Below are 21,968 nucleotides of genomic sequence, written 5' to 3'. Positions count from 1 at the left end.
CCTCCTACTTCGAGACCAACCGTATCAGTGTTTTGTGTATGCTAATTCATATGTATACGATCAGTGCCTGCATTTGCTTTATGTTACCAACTACTCCTCCTTCAGCCTCCACCAGCACCCTACTGTGTGCTCTCGTCAAGCTGCAGTAATCATGGCACCTGCATGAAAAATGTAGTCATACTGTGCGGCTGTGTTTCAGGCCTGTAAAAAGGGCAAGACTCCTTCCTTTCCTCATGCCAAAAAGGCACCCATGAGTAAACCGTATTATGGGACACTGATAATTAGTGACCAACTTTCTTCCTCCTAAATTCTAAATTAAAGTAAATAATGTATTTACTTTAAATTCATTTAAAAGGTCAAAAACAGAACTTTGGGTGTCAGGTAACTTTATTGAGTCAAATTAAGCAGTATGTAAATTCCACAACCAAGCACTTTAATAGCATTAAAAGGAGTATATTGCAATCCTGTAAAACTGTATTACAAGCCAGTTGTACAATAGTTGACTCCACCCACTGAATCAATCATTGGTCAATCGTTGATCAATCGTCATTAAGCAACTTTAAGTAAGCAAAACTAAAACTTAAGTAAGCAAATGTTTGCTTAACAACTAGATTTATTAAAGAAAAAAGGCTGTCCAAACCCTCCTGGTCCTGTGTGAAAAAGTTATTGTCCTCTAGCCCTAATAACTGGTTGTGCAACCCAAAATCTGATGTATGATTTGGGTGCACCTATATCTGGCCATAACCTTTTCAAAATAAAGGTGAACATTTGGGAGAAAAACTTGGGACATTTAATCAGCAAGTAGTAGTTTAAAATACTTTCTAAATATCGAAAAGCACAAGTATTACATAAAATGCACTAATTTTTCATGACAAAAGAACTTACAAGGTAAATTCACAGTACAAATTGAAATATTTGAAAAGAAAGTAAAAAGTTATTAGCAGAAAAGTAGATAAATCTTCTATTTCTTCCATGTTTCCCGTCACTTATTTATCAACATCAGCTGATGTTGACGTCTGAGGGATGTCCAAGTCCTCGGAAACTGATGGTACATTTTTCTGTCAAAAAAGTAGTGCTGATACTTTAGAAGAACTAAAAAACATTTTTAGAAAAGGTTTAAATTTATTACAAGCAAAGCAACACTTTATGCAGTCACATTTACAACACAGGTAGGCAAAGTGAAAAAGTCTCATTGGTCAAGTGGCTGCTATGCAAAACTTACCACTGAGCCGCCTTCTCTGGTCTTGTTGAACGAACAGGTCAGCCATTTGACATACTCATCTCTAATCTAGAATATGAAATAAATGCACACTTTGAAAAATAAATTAATTTACTCTCACCATAAAACTCGTAAAAAAATACCACTAATATGTTGTAAATAGAGATGATGTTAAATCACAGAGCAGGTCATTATTAAACAAGAGTTTTCAAACTGTGGTGCATGCCCTATAGCTAGATCCATAGAGCCACAGAGCCATTGCTAGTGGGGCAGAGTTTAGCTTTTATTTAACTACATTTAACTTAAATCTTTTTTTTTCTCTTATAAAGAACACATCTATTCGCTTCCGCTTATCCTTTTCAGGGTCACGGGGGGCGCTGGAGCCTAGGGCGAGAGGCAGGGTACACCCTGGACAGGTCGCCAGTCTGTCGCAGGGCTAACACAGAAACAGACAACCATTCGCACTCACATTCACTCCCGCATTCACGCCTATGGGCAATTTAGATTAATCAATTAACCTATCCCCACTAAGTGCATGTCTTTGGATAGTGGGAGGAAGCCGGAGTACCCGGAAAGAACCCACGCAAACACGGGGAGAACATGCAAACTCCACACAGAAAGACCCCGGCCTGATAGTGGAATTGAACTCAGGACCTTCTTGCTGTGCAGCATTCTTATGAAGAATGAATTATAAAAAGTTTGACATATAGTATGTGAGAAAAATGTTAAGAAACACTGGTATAACGAGTCTACCTCTTTGTTGAGGACACAGTGGACAATGTAGAGAAAAGTACCCTGCTGGGAGTTCAGAACTATAAAAACAACCTGAAAGAACAGGTTTGTCTGGTACAGGCCAAGAATCCAGGTACAGCCAAGTATAACAAACTGGGCCAATATCTTGAACAAAATCAACCTGCAAACAGAACAACAAAGTTTTTACAGTTCTTTACAAAACATTGGAGCAGGATGTTAAATAAAATCACATCAGTATGCTAAATGAATTTATTTCTCTACTGTAACTGCACTTATAGTCAAACAGGATGACATATTTAGTCTCTAGAGATGAACTGATTGTCTGGCAAGGGAAAGGTATCTCCCAATTTCCAGTCTTCTCCGGCCCAGAAGGGGGACTGGCTGGTCAGCGTCTTGCACATACATTTCATGAGCAAATTGTTACAAACTACTATTTCTACACACTCACAGTGCACAAATAAAAAACTATTTACTTGCACATGGAAAAGCATGCAAATAGTTGTGCACACACTCACAGGCGCATGCCAACAAGTTGCCAGCATGGAAACTCCCCACCACGAGTGAAGACACAAAGTTCGCCAAAGTAAACCACCATAGAAAATGTTTGTTATGACAAACCTGATCAAACACTTAATTGTGTACTTTTTAAAATTAGCCAACAAATGAAAAGTGACTCAAGCTAAACTATTCACAGCTCAGAACCAACCACAAGTAAGAGAGTCAGGCAAGAGCTGTGAAAGGAAAATTACAGACAGGTGAGAAAAAAGAGAAAAGGGTTGATGTGCTCTGATCTAGTGAATTCATAAGTATACGGGAAAATGATGCAAGTATCTGATATAAAGGTGGATATACAGCAGCTAATTTCTATTCAATTAGTAGCGTGCTTGACAGAGAAAATCCTGTAACTTACTCAATTTGGACCAAAAGTTTAATAAGCTTAATATTTTTTATTATGCAAATAATATTTTGTGTTGAAAAAAGTTGATTTTCTTTCTATATAATGTCAATTGTAGTTGAAATAGGGAAAAATCTGTGTTGTCATTTAGCAAATAATCAAAATCAGAATGGAAATTGCAATTAGTCTCGAGTCTCTACTGAGTGACATTTTTTTTTAAAAGCTGCTTTAAGTACACAAAAATCATAATGATTACTCAGAATTTGAGCTTGCTCTTTAAATTAAATAAAACCTTAAACTTACTTTGTATCTTTGGACTGAGAGATATCACTTTTTATGTTAGCCAAGGTGGGCCGCAGACTCCATAAAGTTGCACCAAACAGGATGCAATTAAGCTGATAAAATAAACAGATTTATAATTTAATTTTGAGACAAATTATGACGTTAAGAAAAGACATGTAATGTGTAATACAGTTCTAACACAAAAATAGACACACAGCAAGGATCGCTATCACTGGCCCTGTTAAAGCCCATTTGAAGTTTCGTTCTTCTGACAGCCAGCATCTACAATGAAAACGCACATTAGAGACCATTATCCAGTCTTGTACATTTAGTAATAAAAGGATTTAATACATAAATCTGTGCATTGCACCGTGTCCGACTTACACATTAGCCTTAGTACGTCCATATCCATCAGAATAGATCAGTGCAGAAACACCAACAATCACAAATGGAACACCATAGCCAATCAGATAGAGAAGAGGCCTGGGGAGACCATCTCTTTGAATGACTTTCACCTGGGAGAGCCTTCTAACCAACAGGTGGAGCTGTAGTGCCTCCAGCAACATCCACACAAAACTGGCAACAATAAAGAAGTGGAGAAGCCCTGCCATGACAGTGCAGGCCAGCTGTAGAGACGGATAAATGAATGTAAGCTTTATGGACAACTGGAACACAATAGAGAATCCTTTGATAATTCTTGTAGTTTAGCCACGTTGTACCTTATTATCAGTGTATTTGTCATTCCAGAGCAGGAGGAGTTGCGAAAAAGCCAGGTTGAGGCAGAGGTGGAGACGGGCAGTATTGTTAATTTTGGGATTCCAGCTGCACAGAAGGAAGGTAAGGATGGCCAAAGCCAAAAAGAAAAGTCCAATAATCACACATATCCGGTTCAGCCACTCTAAGAAGTCATTCTGTGGCACAGGCTGAAAATGAGATACATGGATGCAGATGAAAATGGATGGCTTTTTAAAATGCTTTAAAGCTGACAAATGTCTAAGATCCAGGTGATCCATTTCAGACTTAATCCAAGTTGAAGATTTTTTAAGAGCAATTTTTAGGTTGTGTATCTTTCTAATTCTGCAGTAATGATTCTTGTAATGATTCCACAAGTCCACAGTTCAATTTACAGTTCAGTTTTTGGGACCCTATTTCAATTTATAGTCCTTCTGTTATTTCTCCCTTCAGTCCATAGACAATTCCCCAGGTTTGATAGCATATGCCAAGAAGTGTGGGATAACCTGTCTAAAACTGGGTATGTAAAGTGTACTATACTTGTTGACAAAGCAGTTTGACAGAATACCGAATTAAAGTTCTAGAGAAATTTTGACTGATTACAAAACATTTTTTTTCTTCCACTTAAAATGTAAAAAGGGATTTAACCGCTTATATACACTGCATGTTTCCATTTGTCAAATTGTGGGTTGTGAATTTAATAAAATCTGAAAAATGTACAAGTATGTTAAGTCCTGTAAGTAATGAGGCTTCAACCTTACCAACATGTAACTAACATACCTCCCCAATCTGCATTATGAGAGCAAAGGTAGAAAGGTGAGAGCAGCTACAAACAGTGTAGTTTTTTTGAGAGTATGCAACCCAGCAACCCTCTTTTGACCAACGCATTGTCTCTCCATTCTGTCCACCTTCGGCTTCTCCAGCTTCCCAGTACACACAAGTGACCATTCCATTTTCTGGTACTTCCTAAAAAAAATAAATAAATAAACAAAGGCAAGAATAAAAAGTCTGATTCTTTTTCAATATAATATGTGAAAAGTGTTTGCCCCCTTCCTGATTTCCTAGTGTCTTGCATATTAAGCACAAATGTTAATTTTGGTCAAAGAGAGTAAGACATCATACCACAATCTAAAGAAACAACTGAGAAACAAAGTCACTGATAGCTATGAGTCTGGAAAGCTTCCTGCTTCCTCATGGAGTGACTGGGCTACCAAAATTACTCCAAGAGCACATTCACAACTCATCCAGGACATCACAAAAGAACCCAGAACATCATTAAAGAACTTCAGGCTTCACATGTCTCAGTTAAGGTCAGAGTTCATGATTCAAGAATAAGAAAGAGACTCGGCAAAAATATCATCCACAGAAGAGTTCAAGAAGTAAAACACTTCTGACCAAAAGGCTCATCTCACCTTTGCCAAAAAAAAAACCCATCTTGATGATCTTGAGGACTTTTTGGAAAATATTCTGTGGACTAATGAGACAAAAGGAGAGGATTTTGGAAGATTTGAGTCCCATTACATCTGGGGCTGTTTTGGTGCCTTAGGACCTGGAAAACCATGAATGCTGCTGTCTACCAAAATATCCTGAAGGAGAATGTCGGCCATCTGTTCAAGACCTCACTCTAAAGCACGATTATGTTGTTAAAGAATGTTAGCTACCACTCACCGCTTGTCTGCAGGCTTTATTTAAATCTAAAACTTCCACAACAACATTCTGCAGCAGGATAATAAAACACATCAGCAAGTCCACCTCCAGCTTAAGAAAAACTAAATTAAGACTTTGGAGTGGCCAAGTTAAATTCCTGACCTCAATCTGATTGAGACGCTGTGGTACGACGTTAAAAAGGTGGTTCACACTCAAAAACCCTCCAATGTAGCTGATTTAAAACAATTCTGCAAAGATGAGTGGGCTAAAATTCCTCCACAGAGCTGTAAAAGACTCATTGCCACTTATTGCAATGCCTGACTACAGTTGTTGCTGTTAAGGGTGGCCCAGCCAGTTATTAGGGTTAGGGGGCAATCACTTTTTTTTCCCTTAATGACAAACACCTACACTTAGACATTGCATTTTGTATTTACTTGCGTTATCTTTGTCTATTATTTACATTTGTTTGATGATCTGAAACATTTAAGTGTGACAAACATACAAAAAAAACAGGAAAACAGGAAGGAGGCAAACACTCTATGTGTACAATCTTGATGCTACACCTTCTTGTGTTGAATTGTAAAGTTGACAGGCTCTGTGAGGTTGGTGGTGTTTATTCCTGGTATTATGGCAGTTAAAACATCTGAGTACATCTCTGTCACATTCTTGGTTTTGAAGTATTGATGACTGAGAATGCTCTCCATCCCATTTAGCGTCAGAAAGGCGGCTGATATAGAACCTGGAAGTGATCACATCACAAAAAAACCCAACAACAACAAAAACACTGATGTTGATGCACCTGTGTCAGTCATCATTTTTTTAAAAAAGCTCTTACCATTGTTGGCCCTAGCTAGATCCTCCAAGTTGATTTTCATTTCACATTCCTTGGCAGAGAGGGATGAACTCTTGCTGTCATGGCTCAATGAACCAATGGCCACTAGACTCATATCTTGAACACAGATATGCATTCATTATGTTTGTATTTACTAAGAACTCAAATTTGACCTATTAGCATAAGGTTGAGCTTTGTCTTACCCACTGTTGAAGTGTGTACTTCCTTTTTTATTTGCGTCTCAGTCGACGGAGTCATTGCAACAACGAGCTGCTCTGAGAGGCCAAGAATAATACTACCAGTCTCCCCGTCTCCTTCACTGCTCACCTTGCTTGTGCTGGTAAGTGTTCCAACACCTGAAACCATCTACAGAAGACGACTTATTGTAATCAACAAATAAACATGCAAATTAAATGAATGAACTGGAAATATAAAGCTGTGACTCTGTTTGCTTTTCAGTACCATAGATGAAGAAAAGCAGTTTGCAACTGTCTGCAAAGATGTCAAGAACAGAGAAAATTGTGTTAGATAAAAAATAACTACCGTGTTTTCTGTGCATCACGTTACATCGCATTTGTTGTGTAGCATTTACAAGATAACATTTTTAACTACGTACCACATCCGGTAAAAGGACACCTGTATTGTTCTTCAGGTCTTCACCCATGTTATCAAGGAAAGCTCTCTCTTTTGTCTGATCCTGAAATTAACGTTTGGGTTTAGTTTATATTTGCTACACGATGGCATCTTTAAAAAATGGGGGTTTAAGTTTTGTATAACTGTCTAATTACAGTCGAATGTTTTACTGTGAAAAAGTGATTTTTATCAAAGAACTAACTTACTTACAATCAAAATCATGAAACATAACGGGTTATTAATGAACTTTGTTATGCATTAAAAAGTTAGCCTCTAAAACATAAATCACCACGACTCTTACCTTATGGGGTTTGATTTCATCTAGAATGTCTTCAAGGCCTGTCAGTAAATTAAAAAAATACATTTAAATTCTAAACACTTTTGAAAATCTAAAATATCTTTGAAGTCAGCTTTGCTCACTTTTACAAAAAGTTATGCCCGCCATCCAAATTACACCAGTTGATGGGTAGAATCCATCAGGGCAGGAACAATAGAAGGTGCCTGGTGCATTAGTACACACAGTTTGGTGACCACACAGTCCAGGGGTTTCACTGCACTCATCTATATCTAAAGCAGTGAGAGAAACACAAGGGGCTGTTTGTCTTGCTTGTTTGTTTTTTGGAAATTATATATTTATTTGCTTTTGGAAAGAAAAGAGCATAGGAATAGCACATGCCATTGCATGGGTTAGCAATGCTGGCTATAACATGTGGATTGTCCACTCGATAACCAGGAAGGCAGGTACAGTTGTAAGATCCGATTGAATTTGTGCAGTTACAGTTTGCTCCACAGATGTTCAACTCATGGTCAGCACACTCATCAATATCTGTAAAACACACACGCACACACACAGACTCGCAGTGATCCAGACGGTTAACAACCACCCAAAAAAAACAATGAAACTGTGCATGTAATTTTTCCTTACCTACATGCACAAATGGGAAATGACCTCATTTAATAAAATTCAAGCTGCAGGTCAAAAAATACTATGGCAGGTTGTGAGACTGAACCTGTTTCTTTTGTATATATTCTGCATTTTTTCATATTAAACTGCAGTCTCTTTGCCTATATCTACAGTTTTCAGCTAATGCCTTAGAAATATGTTGTAAATACCAGTACATATGTTGGTCTTGCTGGGTTCTTTGGATTGATCAGTTGGTGCGTAACCTGGTCTACACCCACAGGTATAAGCTCCAGGTGTGTTTGTGCAGATAGAATCAGGGCCACAGATAGATGAGGTTAGACACTCATCATTATCTGAAAAGAAGACAGTTAATGTAAACAAATTCAATTTATGTTCTTTGTGTACTGAAAATTACACTTAATATGCTTTTCTAATTGTGTTAATCACTCAAAGAACTTTATGCTACAAGCTATATTCACTCAAACACACAAAAGGATTTTCCTACCGAACACATGACATAAATAATAATACAGACCTTGGCAAACAGGGGTTGCATCAGATTGAATGTGAAAGCCTTCATTGCAGTCGCACACATAACTTCCAATGTTATTGATGCAGGACCCATATTGCCCGCAGATATTGGCAAGACATTCATCAGTATCTAAACATACCACAGTTACCAAGTTAAAATCTGTATTAAAAATAGATTTTGTTATTTTGTGTTTTTAATTGGTACCCGTGCATCCATTGGACGTTCCAGGTGGCAGTGTTGGATCTGTTACACTGAAACCAGTCAAACAGGTGCATATATATGACCCATCGGTGTTCTCACAATTTGAGTTAGAACCACAAATCCCTGTAGTCCTCTGGCACTCATCAATATCTGACAAAAAGAATAATAACAAACAAGCTGCAAACTTTAACAGTATTGACATTTAGTGAAGTTTATTTTCTTTCGTTTTTAGTTATTTATTATTACTTTAGTTTGTTTGTGAAGTTTATTTATAACAAACATTAGTGTAAATGTTTGTATTATTATCATTCAGCATGGTCCCTATCTCCAAGAGAGAGGCCAGCCATCCTTTGGAGAAGGCTCATTTCTGCCACTTGTATCCACATTCTCAATTTTGTGGTCTCTACCCAGAGCTCTTTGATCAGCTTGATGGCGCCCCTTACCTACAGTGCATCGACCTGGACCTGGGGTGTTCTTTGTGCCATGTGCACTTATGGACATCCTTATGTTCTAACATGGTGTTCGTTATGGACAAACAGTGGTTGGCGCACAAGTCCAATAACAAAACACCACTCAGGTTCAGATCAGGCATGTGGTTCTGCCCAATTACACCCTTCCAGGTCTCACTGTCATTGCCCACGTGAGCATTGAATTATAAGATTGCAAACAATTTGAAGGCTGTTTGAAGGACGTTTTGGAGAACAGCAAAGTCAAGGATTTAAATGTTTTCCATCCAAGTTATCTATGCCTATGGATGTCTCTTCTAAAAAAAGTTGGAGATAAAGATATGACAACATATCCTCAGCCGAATCCTCATTAACCTTTCCAAATACTAGAGGACATATTTTATTGACCCTATTCCAGGGGATGATGTTACAAGTAAGATTAGTCTCTGCTGTTTGCAAATGCAAGCTCACACTGTCAGCTTTGTTACTAAAGAATTTAGTTTGCTTCATTGCATGGCATGCTGGTAAACTGACCAGCACATTCCACACATTTTTGAGAATTTCAAATATCCCACTTAAGGTCTTAAAAGGAATGACTAAAGGAATAAATCTTTATTATATAATCTCTCTTTTTTTCCTCATAATTTAAAATGTTAACCTTTTTTTCCCCAACTTAGGGTAGAAAGTTTTATCTGTAAAGGGACTCTGATTTGTGAGCAGCAGCTTTTGCATTGTCCTTTTGAAAGATCAAATAATTTTTTAACCTGGTAAGGCCCAGATCATTCTTTTTAGGTATAAGACATCAGGATCAAAAGATGATGCACTTTGTTTTACACATTATTTTCATAAGAATAAACACGAAATATAGAATAGTTACTTATTTTTAATTTCATGTACTTACCAACACAACCAAATGAATCCGGAGTAGGAAGGTGGCTTCGGGGGATTTCATAACCATCCTCACAATTGCAGCCTCCATCTGGCATACACTTGGCCAATGGTCCACAAGAGTCTGGCTTACAGACATAATGATCTAAATACATATAAAATTGTGAAACACAATCATAACATAAATGACTATCAACAAAAAAACATTTCAATTTAGCTTACCGACTATTTTTCACAAAATTCAAATAACAAAATAAAGTATCATCAGTACACAAATATTCTGTATTCTGCCTCTCTTGGATAATGTAAGTCAGATTTCCCCACTATAAGTAATGTATTTTATCTATTTATTTTAATTTATTTTATTTTATTCAAAGGTAATGGAAATGAAATGCCTGATTCTTTTGTACTTTAAATTTTGAATAAAGAGTTTTGCCCTTTGAAATTCGGGTTTAGATATTTAATGACATAGTTTTACAGTCGTAAAAGGTTAAAAAAAACATAAGAGTTTAACTGAACACCATCATATTTTAGAGTTTTAGAGTGTATAGTGTGTGTGTGTGCGTGTGTGTGTGTGTGTGTGTGTGTGTGTGTGTGATTTAATCACTTCAGTTTTTTTGCCTCACTTGTTGTATCACACCAATGTGCACTCCTCTCTCCTAGTCTGCAAGTCATGTGACCAGCCAACTGAGCCAAGGCCTGGAGACCATGTCAGTTAAAATACTTTCAGCACTGCAGATAACTAACTTCAACAATTTAGAATTGATATTGATTGATTGATAATACTTTATTTATCCTGAGGGAAATTGTTTTACAGGCTGCCAGATGATCCGGCGCCATGAGCACCCCTTCTGACCATACATAGAATACACAAGCAAAACATTGGGAAGAAAGGTCAGAGAGGTACAATAAAAAAAGTCAGGAGTTAGCCCGTGTAAACAGCAGCCTGGTCCTGCTGCCAGTCTTCCGGTGTTGGACAGGTCTGCCTGTCTACTTCGGGTGGGAGTAAGCGTTCGGAGGCATTGGGAGGGGGGAGGGAGTGTTCAACTTGAGAGAGAGTCATTTCACCCAGTCAAGCAAAAGTCAACATTCCTCCACCTGACATAGGTGACCTTAAGGGATAGGAGCAGATAGTCATAACACAGTCCTCTTATCAGGGAGAATTGTTGTTCTGGCCAGTCTTGGCCTTGGATAGCTGCATGAAGGACATGGTTGTTTGGGTTCGAACGAACAACTGCATTCCAGTTTCACAGTTGGTCTAAATGTCCATCACTGGTCATCAGGTCTCTCAATTCCCATTGAGGAGCCATGAGCTTCTCCAAGATCTTATCAATATTGTGTTCAATAAACACAGTCTGAGTACTCACAGCTTGCCCATCGTCAGTCATGTTGGCCAGCCTTGTGGGGTTTTGAACAGCTGTAATCGCTTTCTTTGTTCTTCGATAAGCCAGGTCTGAGCCAGCTCCAAACAGCGAGAACTCTCTTATCATTGTTCCACATAGGTAGATCTTATTCAATGCCCTCCACTGAGAGTGTCGCCAGGCACACGACACAACTGACCATCAAGCAGTGTCAATTTCATTAAGGGACTAGTTGATCAAATCCAGAATAAGACTGAGAGACTCTCTGAGGGTTAGAGTTAGACAAGACTAGAAAAGAACATTGAAGCCAAGCAGGGAAAGATAAGGGAGGGAGAGGGAAAAAAGATGCATCCACCTCTACCTAGAGAAGAATGAATGAATGATTTCTGAATATTTGAAAAAGGGATTCAAGCTAAGATTTCTATTTTAGCAGTAAAAATGAACAGAAGCATGGTAACAAGAATACTCACAGGTCACATATCCTTGCTCGGAATATGGGTAAGTCATTGGTTGATACACGTAGAATCCTCCAGGACAGAGAGCTATATTGACTACAGCGGACCTGTCAGAGCAATAATTCCAGAAGCCATATGCAGTCACTGTTGTTGGTGTCAGAGACTCAGTGTTCGGATAAGGTAATGGAATAAAAAGACCACCCCATACGCCACCATGATAATAGGGTACACAATCAATAATAACTCTGTCTCCACCAATCCCTGTAAAGCGCCACCATTTGTTAAGAAGCTCCTGGTCATTGACAAGAGTGGCACCAAAATAAGAAGAGTCAAATCCCCGATTGCGCCACGACTGAGTTATATTGGTGTATCCATCACAAGAACCTGCACAATGCAAATCAAATATGTACAATAATTATCACACATAATTTATCACTTTATGGTGATTTTAAATCACATATATTGCCTATTTATTTGTTCATACCAGGAGGAAACACAGTAATAACAGGTATCACAAGCAAACCTGAAACAAAGAAGATAAGAAGTTATAGAAATGTTTAATTAATCTTAAAAATTACTGTTAAATTGTTATACTATTGAAAAGTAATCATTCACGTTACCATCTCTATAATGTCACATACCAACTTAATTTTTACACTTGAATCAAACTGAGGAATGCCTCCAAGACTGTATAATTTTTTCTTTTTTAGTAGAATACATTAAGCAACAAGACAAAGGATATATCAATGTAGTGCACACGGCATGGAAAGATGTGCTGTGTTTGCAAGTTTAAGTGTGCTCACCAGGTGACAAAATAAATGCTAATCAAAACAGTCATAAAAATAACTACAACAATCCTCATCCACCTATATGGACTGAGTCTTATATAGTGCTTTTCTACTCTACCTGACAACTTAAAGCACTTTATACAACTTGCCTCATTCGCACATTCACACCTATTCATAAAAAAACAAGCACTTTTGTTGACGTGTAATTGCTTTAGATGTAACATACACACACATGAATACTCTGATGGATTTATTAGAGAGTAATTTGGGGTTAGCAACTTGGTCAAGGATATTTTGCATGGAGACTGGAGCAGCCAGGGAAAACAGCTCAATCTTTGTCTCATCTGATCAAATAGCATGAAAACTCTTCTTCAGAGGCCATCTGGGTTGTCCATGTGGAAAGCTGAAAATTTCAGCCGGCATGAAGGTGTTAATTTTGAAGCATGGACTTCTTTCTTGGTTGGCATCTCCTCAGTCCATGGCAATATAAAACTGGCTTCATTGTGCTGCATGATTACAGTTGGTGTTCCAGCAGTTTACAGTTCATGGCAGGCTTAAGCCTTGGTGGTTCCTCACTTGTTTCTAAACATCCTAATCAATGTCCCCTCATCTTGGGTTCACAGTGTCTCTTCTTCCAAAACTTGGCAAAGTAGTCACACAGCACAATAACTTGTACTTCCATAAAATTGTTTGATCTTGGAATCTACAGTTGTTGAGAAATGATCCATAAAGCTTCTGGAATGAGCTTCCCAAAGCCCTGACCTCAAGCCTACTGAAAATATGTGGACTACGCTGTGGTCAAATATTTGCTATAATAAGCTTTTTGAGGGTTACCAAAAGCGTCTGATCAATGAGCAAGCTACGGGATATTTGACCAAATATTAGTGCACATGTATACTTTTGACCCTGTGTGCATTAGAGAAGATTTGAAATAAATAAAAACTTGTCAAATCAATTATTGTTTTTTAAGTAATTAAAAATGTATGCTGTACAATCATTCTACCAAAGAAAATCACAACTATACACAAATAAACACACACCAAATAAGATCTATTTGAAACTTCATTTTTTCTGCTTTCAGGTTATATTTTGAATTGAATGAAAACAGAAGATTACGTACCAAGTAGAAGTGACAAAGCAAAGTAATTCATCATCATGTGAAACATCATGTGTGAATGACATCTGCTTACCAGTCCTGACTACTTGTAGCACACACTGTGAAATTTAAATAGCTTCCCAAAAAAGTTAATCCTTCCTTGAACATGCAAAGAGATAATGCAAATACAAATCGAAGATGATAAAAAAAAATACAGTCATGTGCACCGTTTGCAGCAGACATGATCGAGGATTGCAATTAAAATAACCCATTATTTAATCACTGCTTATCTTATGCACTGTATCGTGCATACATATATATACAAAGTGCATCTCCCTTTATAATAGCTTTTCAATCTAATCTTGGTCAAATCCATACTCTTCTTCCTTGCTAACAAGTTTATTATATGACCTTATTATATGACCAGCCACAAGTCAAAGTTAAACAGTCAAATGTGTGATAAAGGGTAAACAAGTGCCTCTAAGTAATTATTCTTAGTCAGTTCAAATTGTTCATCAAATTTTCTCTTTCTTATTAGTGTTTGTAGCATTTAATGTCATGTTTCCTTGGCAGTGTTGTTTTTGTGAGTCAATCAATGTGGATAATGGAAAGTAAAGGCAGCGATCAATACTACTTTACTAGTTTCCAAGATAAATTTTTGGAGTGTTCTACAGATTGTTAGATGACAGAAAATACACTTCTCTTTTGGGTTTGTTACTTCTGGGAGGGCTTTGATATGCCATATAGGACAAATTCGTACACGTGTTCTAAGGCCCATGTCAAAGTATGTTCTTGTTATGGTCAGAACCTGCAATTCAAACACATGCGACACATTCTTGGGTTCTTTTGTTTCTAATATTGCAGGCTCTTTACAATACTGCAGGGAACTGACACCTTATAAATGGAACAGGGTTGAATTAAACTGCTCCATAGAGCAGGCTATCATTGTAGTCACTCGCTAAATCCTCTGTTACACACTAAATGCTATTGACATACAGGTACTATGAGGAATACTTTATGTCTCTTTAATTGCTTCTCACACAGGCAAATTGCATTTATTCACAAAATAAATATTTAAAACTAATAAAATCCTAAAACACACATTTTTGTGGTTTATTAGTGCAGATTGTGGATATCATCTTACACGCGTGTTTGTAAATGTTGTGTTAAAGGTAGTGCCACTTTATTTACCTCGGTGGATGAGTGGTGGGGTGGTAGAAACTCTTAAACAAGATAAACTGGTGAATAGAAGGGAACAAGCGGAACCCTTCAAAGGGACTGGTAGGAACCAATGTCTACAGTAAAAGTTTCCTGTTGACCATACAGGCAAACGGAACAAGTGCAATTGGAGTGCGCACAGCGTTAAGACGGTATATGATCATTTATGAGCCGATATTTCATATTTAGTCTTTTAATTTCCAATATTTTTTGCATGTGTCGAAGATGGATAGGTCTCACGAGTTTACAGCGGTCCTGCTTGTTTTCACAGTTAGCTACAGACCGCAGCTACAGTTGCTTGCAAAATGTGGTGCTGCTAAAGCTAACGTACAAAGATATAAACATCAGTTACACCTCGTTTCGTATAACTGTAGCCTAATTTAACTTTAGTCAGTCTTTCTTGTAATATTACAAATGAGTCATGGAAGGGAGATAGGTTTTCTTTATTCTGCCGCGTTTGTTTTAATCCTAAAATTGTCATAACTTGCTGAAAACGCTTATAAAGCATTATTTGAATGTTTTCGTGCAGGGATATCGTACCTTCACAGACTTTTTCGATCCTCTGTTTCTCAGCTGGATAATCTGACTTAATACTAAACACAAACTGACTGAATTATATATTATTATATATTATCTTATTAGTATAATTACTCTGTTTTCGTAACAGTGTGTCCACCTCGCCTAAAGCAGATGTTGATGTAGTGTCGTAAATCCAGAGACTGACAACCAACCATGACATCACTGGTAAGCTTTGACTTGACAACACAAAAATATGTATTTATTTTCTTTTGATAATTTGATCCACTCTTGTGCTATGTTTAATGCTGAGAATCTACAGTACTGTGCAAAAGTCTTGAGCCATCTCTCATTTCTCTGTGTTTTGTTTCCAAGTAGCCAGATTTAATTGTATTTTTTTAAGTGGTCTTTGGAAACAGTTCTGCAGGCCTTCTGAAGGAGTTTTTCTTTGGACACTGGCTGCTTCGTAAACTCATTTTCAGTCCAGTCCTTGCACCTAATTATTTTCAGAGGAGTGTTTTTGTTTTTTTTGTTTGTCGGTTTGTTTGTCAACCACTTAACACTGACCTATCATTCAAGCATGAAAGAGGCAGGTAACACAAAAGATTATCCAGTGTTGTAGCTCATTACAGTTCAGCTCATTTCAGTTTGGCTAATTCCAGTTTCCCATTTTTTTCTCTTTCTCTTTTTTCTCTTTCTAAAAACTGTCTTTCTAAAAACTACATTTGACAGCAGATGCAAACAAAATATTCACTTTTTCCAATGCTTTTCTCGCTTTTATTTGTCTCCATAGTGTTCCTTGAAAATGCTCCATGTTTAGCAGGTTGGCAGTGATTTAAGTGTCTGATTAGGTTTGTTGTCAAAAAATGAGCTTTGGATGTTCTTCTGGAAGCCTGGGGAACTATTACAGAAGACATCTTGGAAGAAATGACAAGAAAGCTTGCATAAGAGAGTCCATGCAGGCTGTGTTGAGGAATTAAGGAAATCATACCAAATATTGACTTTAAAGTTTGTTGCAATTGTACAAACTCTTTTACGTTTACGTTTTTACCTTATATGTGGTTTAAGTAAGTCATTGCATTTCCATTTTCCTTGTAAATATAAAGGAAGAGACTCAAGACTTTTGAGCTGTGCTGGATGACATGGCTTTCATGGTGTGCACATTATTCAAATCTGACAGGCTTCCAACAGGAACACTTTTTCTCTTTCAGGGAAGCAGCAGCAGCACCTCAGCCACAGAATACACCGTGCGTGTCCCCAAGTGAGTAACACATGTAAATATCCAAAGAGATTTGTGTGCACAGGACTTACCTTGAGTCACTGTTTTGCATGTGTTCATGGGTGTTTCGGTCATTTTAGGTGTCCCTTGAAGACGTGTATGTGCGTGACTATTAGAAGATGATTGTGACAAATGAATTGAGCTCAGTTATGTTACACAATAACTCACTATATTCTTTTTTTATTTTCTTCACTGTTTGTGTGTTGCATAGAAACACCAGCAAGAAGTACAATATAATGGCATTCAATGCAGGGGACAGAGTCAACTGTTCAACATGGACACAGGTGGGCTTCATACTTTAAATACACCTCACAGTGTGACAGAGCTAGAGTTGATATGAGAAAGGAATATCAGCCAGTCTTATTAGCCTTAAACAAAAAAAGAGAGGGAGAGAAAGATGTGATAAATTTAGGAATTAGGTTTCTTTTTTTCACTTTTCCATCGCTCTTTCTCCTTTCTCCAGGCTCGTATGGAAAGAGATATGAGTGCTCGGAAGATATATGGGGAGGAAGAGACCCCTGAAGGCGCAGCAGGTAGTGAGTTTGGCAAAAAGCAGCGTGAGGAAGCTCGTCGGAAGAAGTTTGGTATCGTCACGCGTGAATTCAAAGTGGAGGACCAGCCCTGGATTCTCAAGGTTAATGGTAAAGCTGGCAAGAGGTGAGTAGAGAGACTCGCTTGGAATTACTCTTCAAAAGTATTGGCAATACAAGATAAAATTATGTATTATAAGAGTTATTATTTAGAGAAATCTCAGTGACTTGATGTCTGTAAAGGATTTCATGTGAGGAAAGTAAAGGCAGTGCAGTGCATCTCTTTTTACTGTTTGCCACCATCTGTCTATGCATGTGCTTTTTTTTTTTTTTTTAGGTTCAAAGGTATAAAGAAGGGTGGCGTTACAGAAAATGCATCCTACTACATCTTCACGCAGTGTCCCGATGGAGCTTTCGAGGCTTTTCCTGTTCACGGCTGGTACAACTTTACACCGCAGGCCAAACACCGAACTCTGACTGCTGAGGAGGCTGAGGAGGAGTGGGGCAGGTGAAAGGGAAAGGACAGGGGTGGTTTGGGATTAATAGTGATGAAGAAAAATGAGTACTTAAAAAATACGTACTCAGTTGACCCTAGATGTTAAATGCTTGATATTAAGACATTCACCCTCTCTTTTTTTCTAGGCGGAACAAGGTGGTGAATCACTTTAGCATCATGCTTCAGAGACGTCTTCGAGAGCAGGAGCGAGGTGAGGAAGACGAAGACGAAGGAGAAAAATCTGGGAAGAAGAAAAAGAAGGGGGGTGGAAGAGGGGGTGACCTGCGCATTCATGACCTGGAGGACGACCTGGAGATGAGTAGTGATAACAGTGACAGCAGTATGGGGGAAGGTAAGGAGAAAGACACAACAAGAAGAAGAGACTATTGTAAAACATTCTCCGGCTTTCATCTTTTGATTTTCTTCCTTCAAACACTTTGGCTTTATTGGACAGATGGAGAGAGCAAGCCAAAGGTAAAAAAAGATGCTGGGAAAGGAAAAGCAAAGAAAAAGAAGCAAAAAAGCAAAGACAACGAGGCTCTGGAAGACAGCGATGACGGAGACTACGAGGGCCTAGAAGTGGATTATATGTCAGATGAAAGCAGGTCAGGTCCATTTCACGAAGGCACACAAAGACTCACACTGTATCAACAATGTGTTTTCTTTGTGTTTGTTGTTTTATTTATGTATTTATTTTGTGTTCCAAATTTAGCTCAGAAGAAGAACCAGAAAAGGGAAAGCCTGTCAAAGCAGAGGAACACCCTAAAGGTCAGATCAATTTCTTGTTAAAAATACTCCATAAAAGAGAAGCTATAATACACACGTAAATGGACGTGTACTTGGATATTCACCCAGTCTCACACACATTCATACAAACGCTAAAGGAACACAATCTGATGGATGCATCAGAGGCGACTCAGGGTTTCAAAATGCTGATTGGTAGATGCACCACTCTATCTTTTGCGGCACAGGCACCCCCAAACATATGATTTTATGCATACAGTGTTAAAAAATGTATTTTAGGCATTGAAAAGTTAGGTGAGTGGAAGGTGACCTGAGTAGACACAATCTTGAAAATGACTTAGGTCTCATATAACTTCGCTCCGCATCTGGACGAACATTATGGCCAGATACCTGCCAGGAGTGCCTAGTTTTTCACTAATCAATGTATTTAGATTGTTTCTGAATATTTATCCTTTTGTAGGGATTGATGAAGAATCTGAAAGTGAGGAAGAGAGTGAGGAGGAGAAACAGAATGATGAGGAAGCAAAAGAGGAGGAAGAGGAGGAGGAAGGGAAGAAAACCCCAGTTCAAGTGGAGAAGAAGAAGAAAAAAGGTAAAAAAACAAAGTCACAACACATACTGTTGAATGGAGTATTTTAAAACGTGAGGAATGTGTGTGTATGAGTAGTAAGATTTATGTTCTTGTGCTTCACAGACAGCAGTGGAGAATCAGACAGCTCAGATGACAGTGACATCGAAGGAGAGACGGCCTCTGCTCTGTTCATGGCGGTTAGTGTGCGTGACTGAACAAATTCACATTTATTTCTTTTTAAGTCAAATTCGTTTTGATATATTTTCCTATCGTTATCATAACTAACGTCATCAGTACGGTTGTTGCTTAATAAAATGATGGCTACGTCAGACCACTGTGCAACCAGTTTTGTAATGCTGAAGCTTTGGAGTTTTTCATATTAGTGCTGATTCTTATTCTGTATTGGAATTTTTCGTTCTTTGTTTGCGTTCTCATCAATTATCGTCTTTTTCTTCCTATCTCAGAAGAAACGCACACCTCCTAAACGTGCAGGTGGCCGCGGCTCTGCAGGCAGCTCCAGGACTGGCAGCCGTCCTGGAACTCCATCCTTAGACTCTGCCTCCACCTCGAACACACTCCGTGCTGCCGCCAGCAAGCTGGAGCAAGGTGATTTCTCAAAAAATCCACACAAATGCTCCTATGTTCACAGTATAGTGTACATACATAGATTTATGCAGGACCTTCACAAGTGGCTTCTTCTCTTTGTTCTTCTCCTTTTGTTCTTCCATTCCAAACAAACTTGTCTTCTCTGCAGGTAAGAGACAGGGTCCTAGCATCGACTCACCTGCTGCCAAAAAGCTTAAGATGGAGCCCAGCACCCAAAGCCCCGTTCCCTCTGGGAAGAGCACACCTCAACCCCAATCAGGCAAATCCACCCCGAGCTCAAGGTAAGGTCCAGGTTATTGTTTCAGTACTGTTTCATTGACACACAAAGTTATTCCTTCCTGCATGTCTTACAATTCACAGGGCTAACATAAAGACACAAATAGATTTTAATGTAAATGTGAGTGTTAAACTGTATTCTTTACTTTTCATTCACCCCACAGTGATGTGCAGCTGACAGAGGAAGCAGTCCGCCGCTACCTGATCCGTAAACCAATGACCACTAAAGACTTGTTGAAGAAGTTCCAGACTAAGCGCACCGGCTTGAGCAGTGAGCAGACTGTCAACGTGCTGGCACAGATCCTTAAGCGCCTCAATCCAGAGCGCAAGAACATAAACGACAAAATGCACTTCTACCTCACCGAATAACCAAAGGAACAGAGGGATGTTGTGGTTGTAGAAGAGGTGAAGTGCTAAAACTGACCCTCTTTTGTTGAAAGGTTTTAGTGTTTTCAATAAAACCCATGGAAGAATAGTCTGTACAGGTAGTTCTGTGATATGGCACAGCACAGGAAGCTGGACTCGTCTTGGGCAACAGTCTGAAATTTCACCTTAAAGCAGACTTATTGTGTCAGTTTTCTTTTTCTGTATTTTTATTCTTGAACTCCAAAAAGTTAAAATTGCTTTGTAGGATTTCCAGTTCTAAATAAATAAATAAAAAGAAAATATCTATATATATATTTTCTTTTTATTTATTTACAGTACTGCAGTTTATTCTTTGTTTTAGCTGCCTACCACTTCCTTGTAAGCTAGCTTTGTTTTGATTTGCTGCCCCTCCTAAAAAAAAAAAAAAGTTGTTTAACAGGGTTCTCATTTACATCACAGATCCCAGAGAAGAAGAAAATATGTTTATGACAGAAAATAAGGAATAAGTTCCCTTTAAGTAACAGACTTGTCCATGAAATTATGTTGAATGAAAGATTTAGTTTTGACTTAAAACCTGATAGTTCTGTTTTTTGCTTTGTTTTTTTAATTCCTTGCATAGAAATTGTTTTCTAATAAAACTATTCTTAAGTAAGGATTTGAGATTTTGTACCTCATCTCTCACTGTTTAAAAAAAAAAAAAACTAAAAACCTTTTGTCCTTTAGGGACAAATATTGGCACTTATTTTTTTTCCAATTTATCCAATCAGTTGTTCCTGGAAGTACTTCAATACAAACAGATTTATTAAACACACGTCACATTAAACATCTAAATATTGAAATTTGTTTTCACTCTGAGCAACACATAAGATAGCATTAAGAAAAAATGGCAGCAACTAACATTCACTTCTGGTGCTTGATAGTATAGTTGGGCACAGAACGCGCATAGAGTGTCTTCACAAAGGGAAGACAAACAAAACGATTATCCTGTAATAGGGTGCATGCAAATATTTTTGAAAGCAAATTTGTATACCCATCAGGAAGCTAAGACTTTGTCTTTTGCAAAACCCTTTTTTGTTATGGTAGCTACAGACTTGGTTTGCTGCTTTGTTTACTGCCCTGAAATAACCTGTATCACATAAAAGGAAGTTGCTATTTTGACACAACTGGTAGGCTGCAAATAGCTTTATTATTTTAATAATAAAAATGTCCAGCATTTAAAATGCCAACGTTGTGAAAGGGATGTGAAAGTGATGTGTGTGCAGTGTTGTCTGAGGTTTTTTATCTTTCACATTTTTCTGTGAGAGATTATGTACATTGTGGTGCGATTTGAAGCAAAAACAGTTCTATTGTACACCAATTTCACACCTTTTATTTCAAAAAGTGTTAGTTGTCAAACAATTAAATGATCATTTTCAAATGAATAGTTTATTTAAAAAATGTAGTCAGGATTTAGAGTGCAGAATAGCACAGAAACTGCACCAGTTAAAGAGGAGCCTCTTTTCACACACAAAAGCAATTCAGGGAGTTCCACAGGGTTCTGTGATGGGACCAATATACTTTTTTACATTACACGTGCTTTCGTTAGGTAATATTATTAGAAAACCTTGGTTATATTTTAATTGTATGGAGATGATACCCAGTTTTATCTATCCATGAACTCATATGATACAAATGAACTAGTTAAACTACAGGAAACATAAAA

At 37.9% G+C, this 21,968-nt stretch overlaps 2 protein-coding genes across 5 annotated transcripts; one reads left to right on the top strand and one right to left on the bottom strand.

Moving 5' to 3' along the window:
- Nucleotides 1–376: 376 nt before the first annotated feature.
- On the bottom strand, nt 377–15,559 carry LOC102076224 (adhesion G protein-coupled receptor E2). Its single transcript, XM_019357433.2, has 21 exons — nt 15,423–15,559; nt 9,978–10,109; nt 8,634–8,780; nt 8,433–8,558; nt 8,107–8,250; nt 7,670–7,819; nt 7,414–7,560; nt 7,295–7,332; nt 6,977–7,057; nt 6,823–6,852; nt 6,564–6,726; nt 6,364–6,477; nt 6,092–6,267; nt 4,662–4,847; nt 3,869–4,072; nt 3,534–3,775; nt 3,365–3,431; nt 3,171–3,262; nt 1,973–2,132; nt 1,223–1,288; nt 377–1,058 (listed from the first exon to the last, which is right to left on the bottom strand). The coding sequence occupies exons 2-21, from the start codon at nt 10,060–10,062 to the stop codon at nt 987–989; spliced, it is 2,490 nt and encodes an 829-aa protein (XP_019212978.2). The 5' UTR covers nt 10,063–10,109; nt 15,423–15,559; the 3' UTR covers nt 377–986.
- On the top strand, nt 3,897–20,967 carry gtf2f1 (general transcription factor IIF, polypeptide 1). Of its 4 annotated transcripts, XM_025906926.1 has the most exons (16): nt 3,897–3,986; nt 4,335–4,401; nt 6,606–6,700; nt 15,550–15,626; nt 16,610–16,659; nt 16,889–16,961; nt 17,141–17,334; nt 17,545–17,715; nt 17,850–18,055; nt 18,158–18,308; nt 18,416–18,471; nt 18,908–19,039; nt 19,142–19,221; nt 19,483–19,624; nt 19,773–19,905; nt 20,065–20,919. In XM_025906926.1, exons 4-16 carry the CDS (start codon nt 15,615–15,617, stop codon nt 20,267–20,269), a joined length of 1,605 nt encoding a protein of 534 aa, XP_025762711.1. In that variant the 5' UTR covers nt 3,897–3,986; nt 4,335–4,401; nt 6,606–6,700; nt 15,550–15,614; the 3' UTR covers nt 20,270–20,919. The 4 variants fall into 4 exon arrangements, with proteins under 4 accessions (XP_025762711.1, XP_019213507.1, XP_005457751.2 ...); XM_019357962.2 differs by lacking the exon at nt 4,335–4,401; XM_005457694.4 differs by lacking the exons at nt 3,897–3,986; nt 4,335–4,401; nt 6,606–6,700 and adding an exon at nt 14,906–15,034 and having other exon boundaries at nt 19,142–19,215; nt 20,065–20,967.
- Nucleotides 20,968–21,968: the final 1,001 nt, after the last annotated feature.

Source organism: Oreochromis niloticus, linkage group LG4 (genome assembly GCF_001858045.2).
Source record: "Oreochromis niloticus isolate F11D_XX linkage group LG4, O_niloticus_UMD_NMBU, whole genome shotgun sequence".
NCBI classification, from domain to species: domain Eukaryota; kingdom Metazoa; phylum Chordata; class Actinopteri; order Cichliformes; family Cichlidae; genus Oreochromis; species Oreochromis niloticus.
This window is presented reverse-complemented; position numbering and strand designations above follow the sequence as displayed.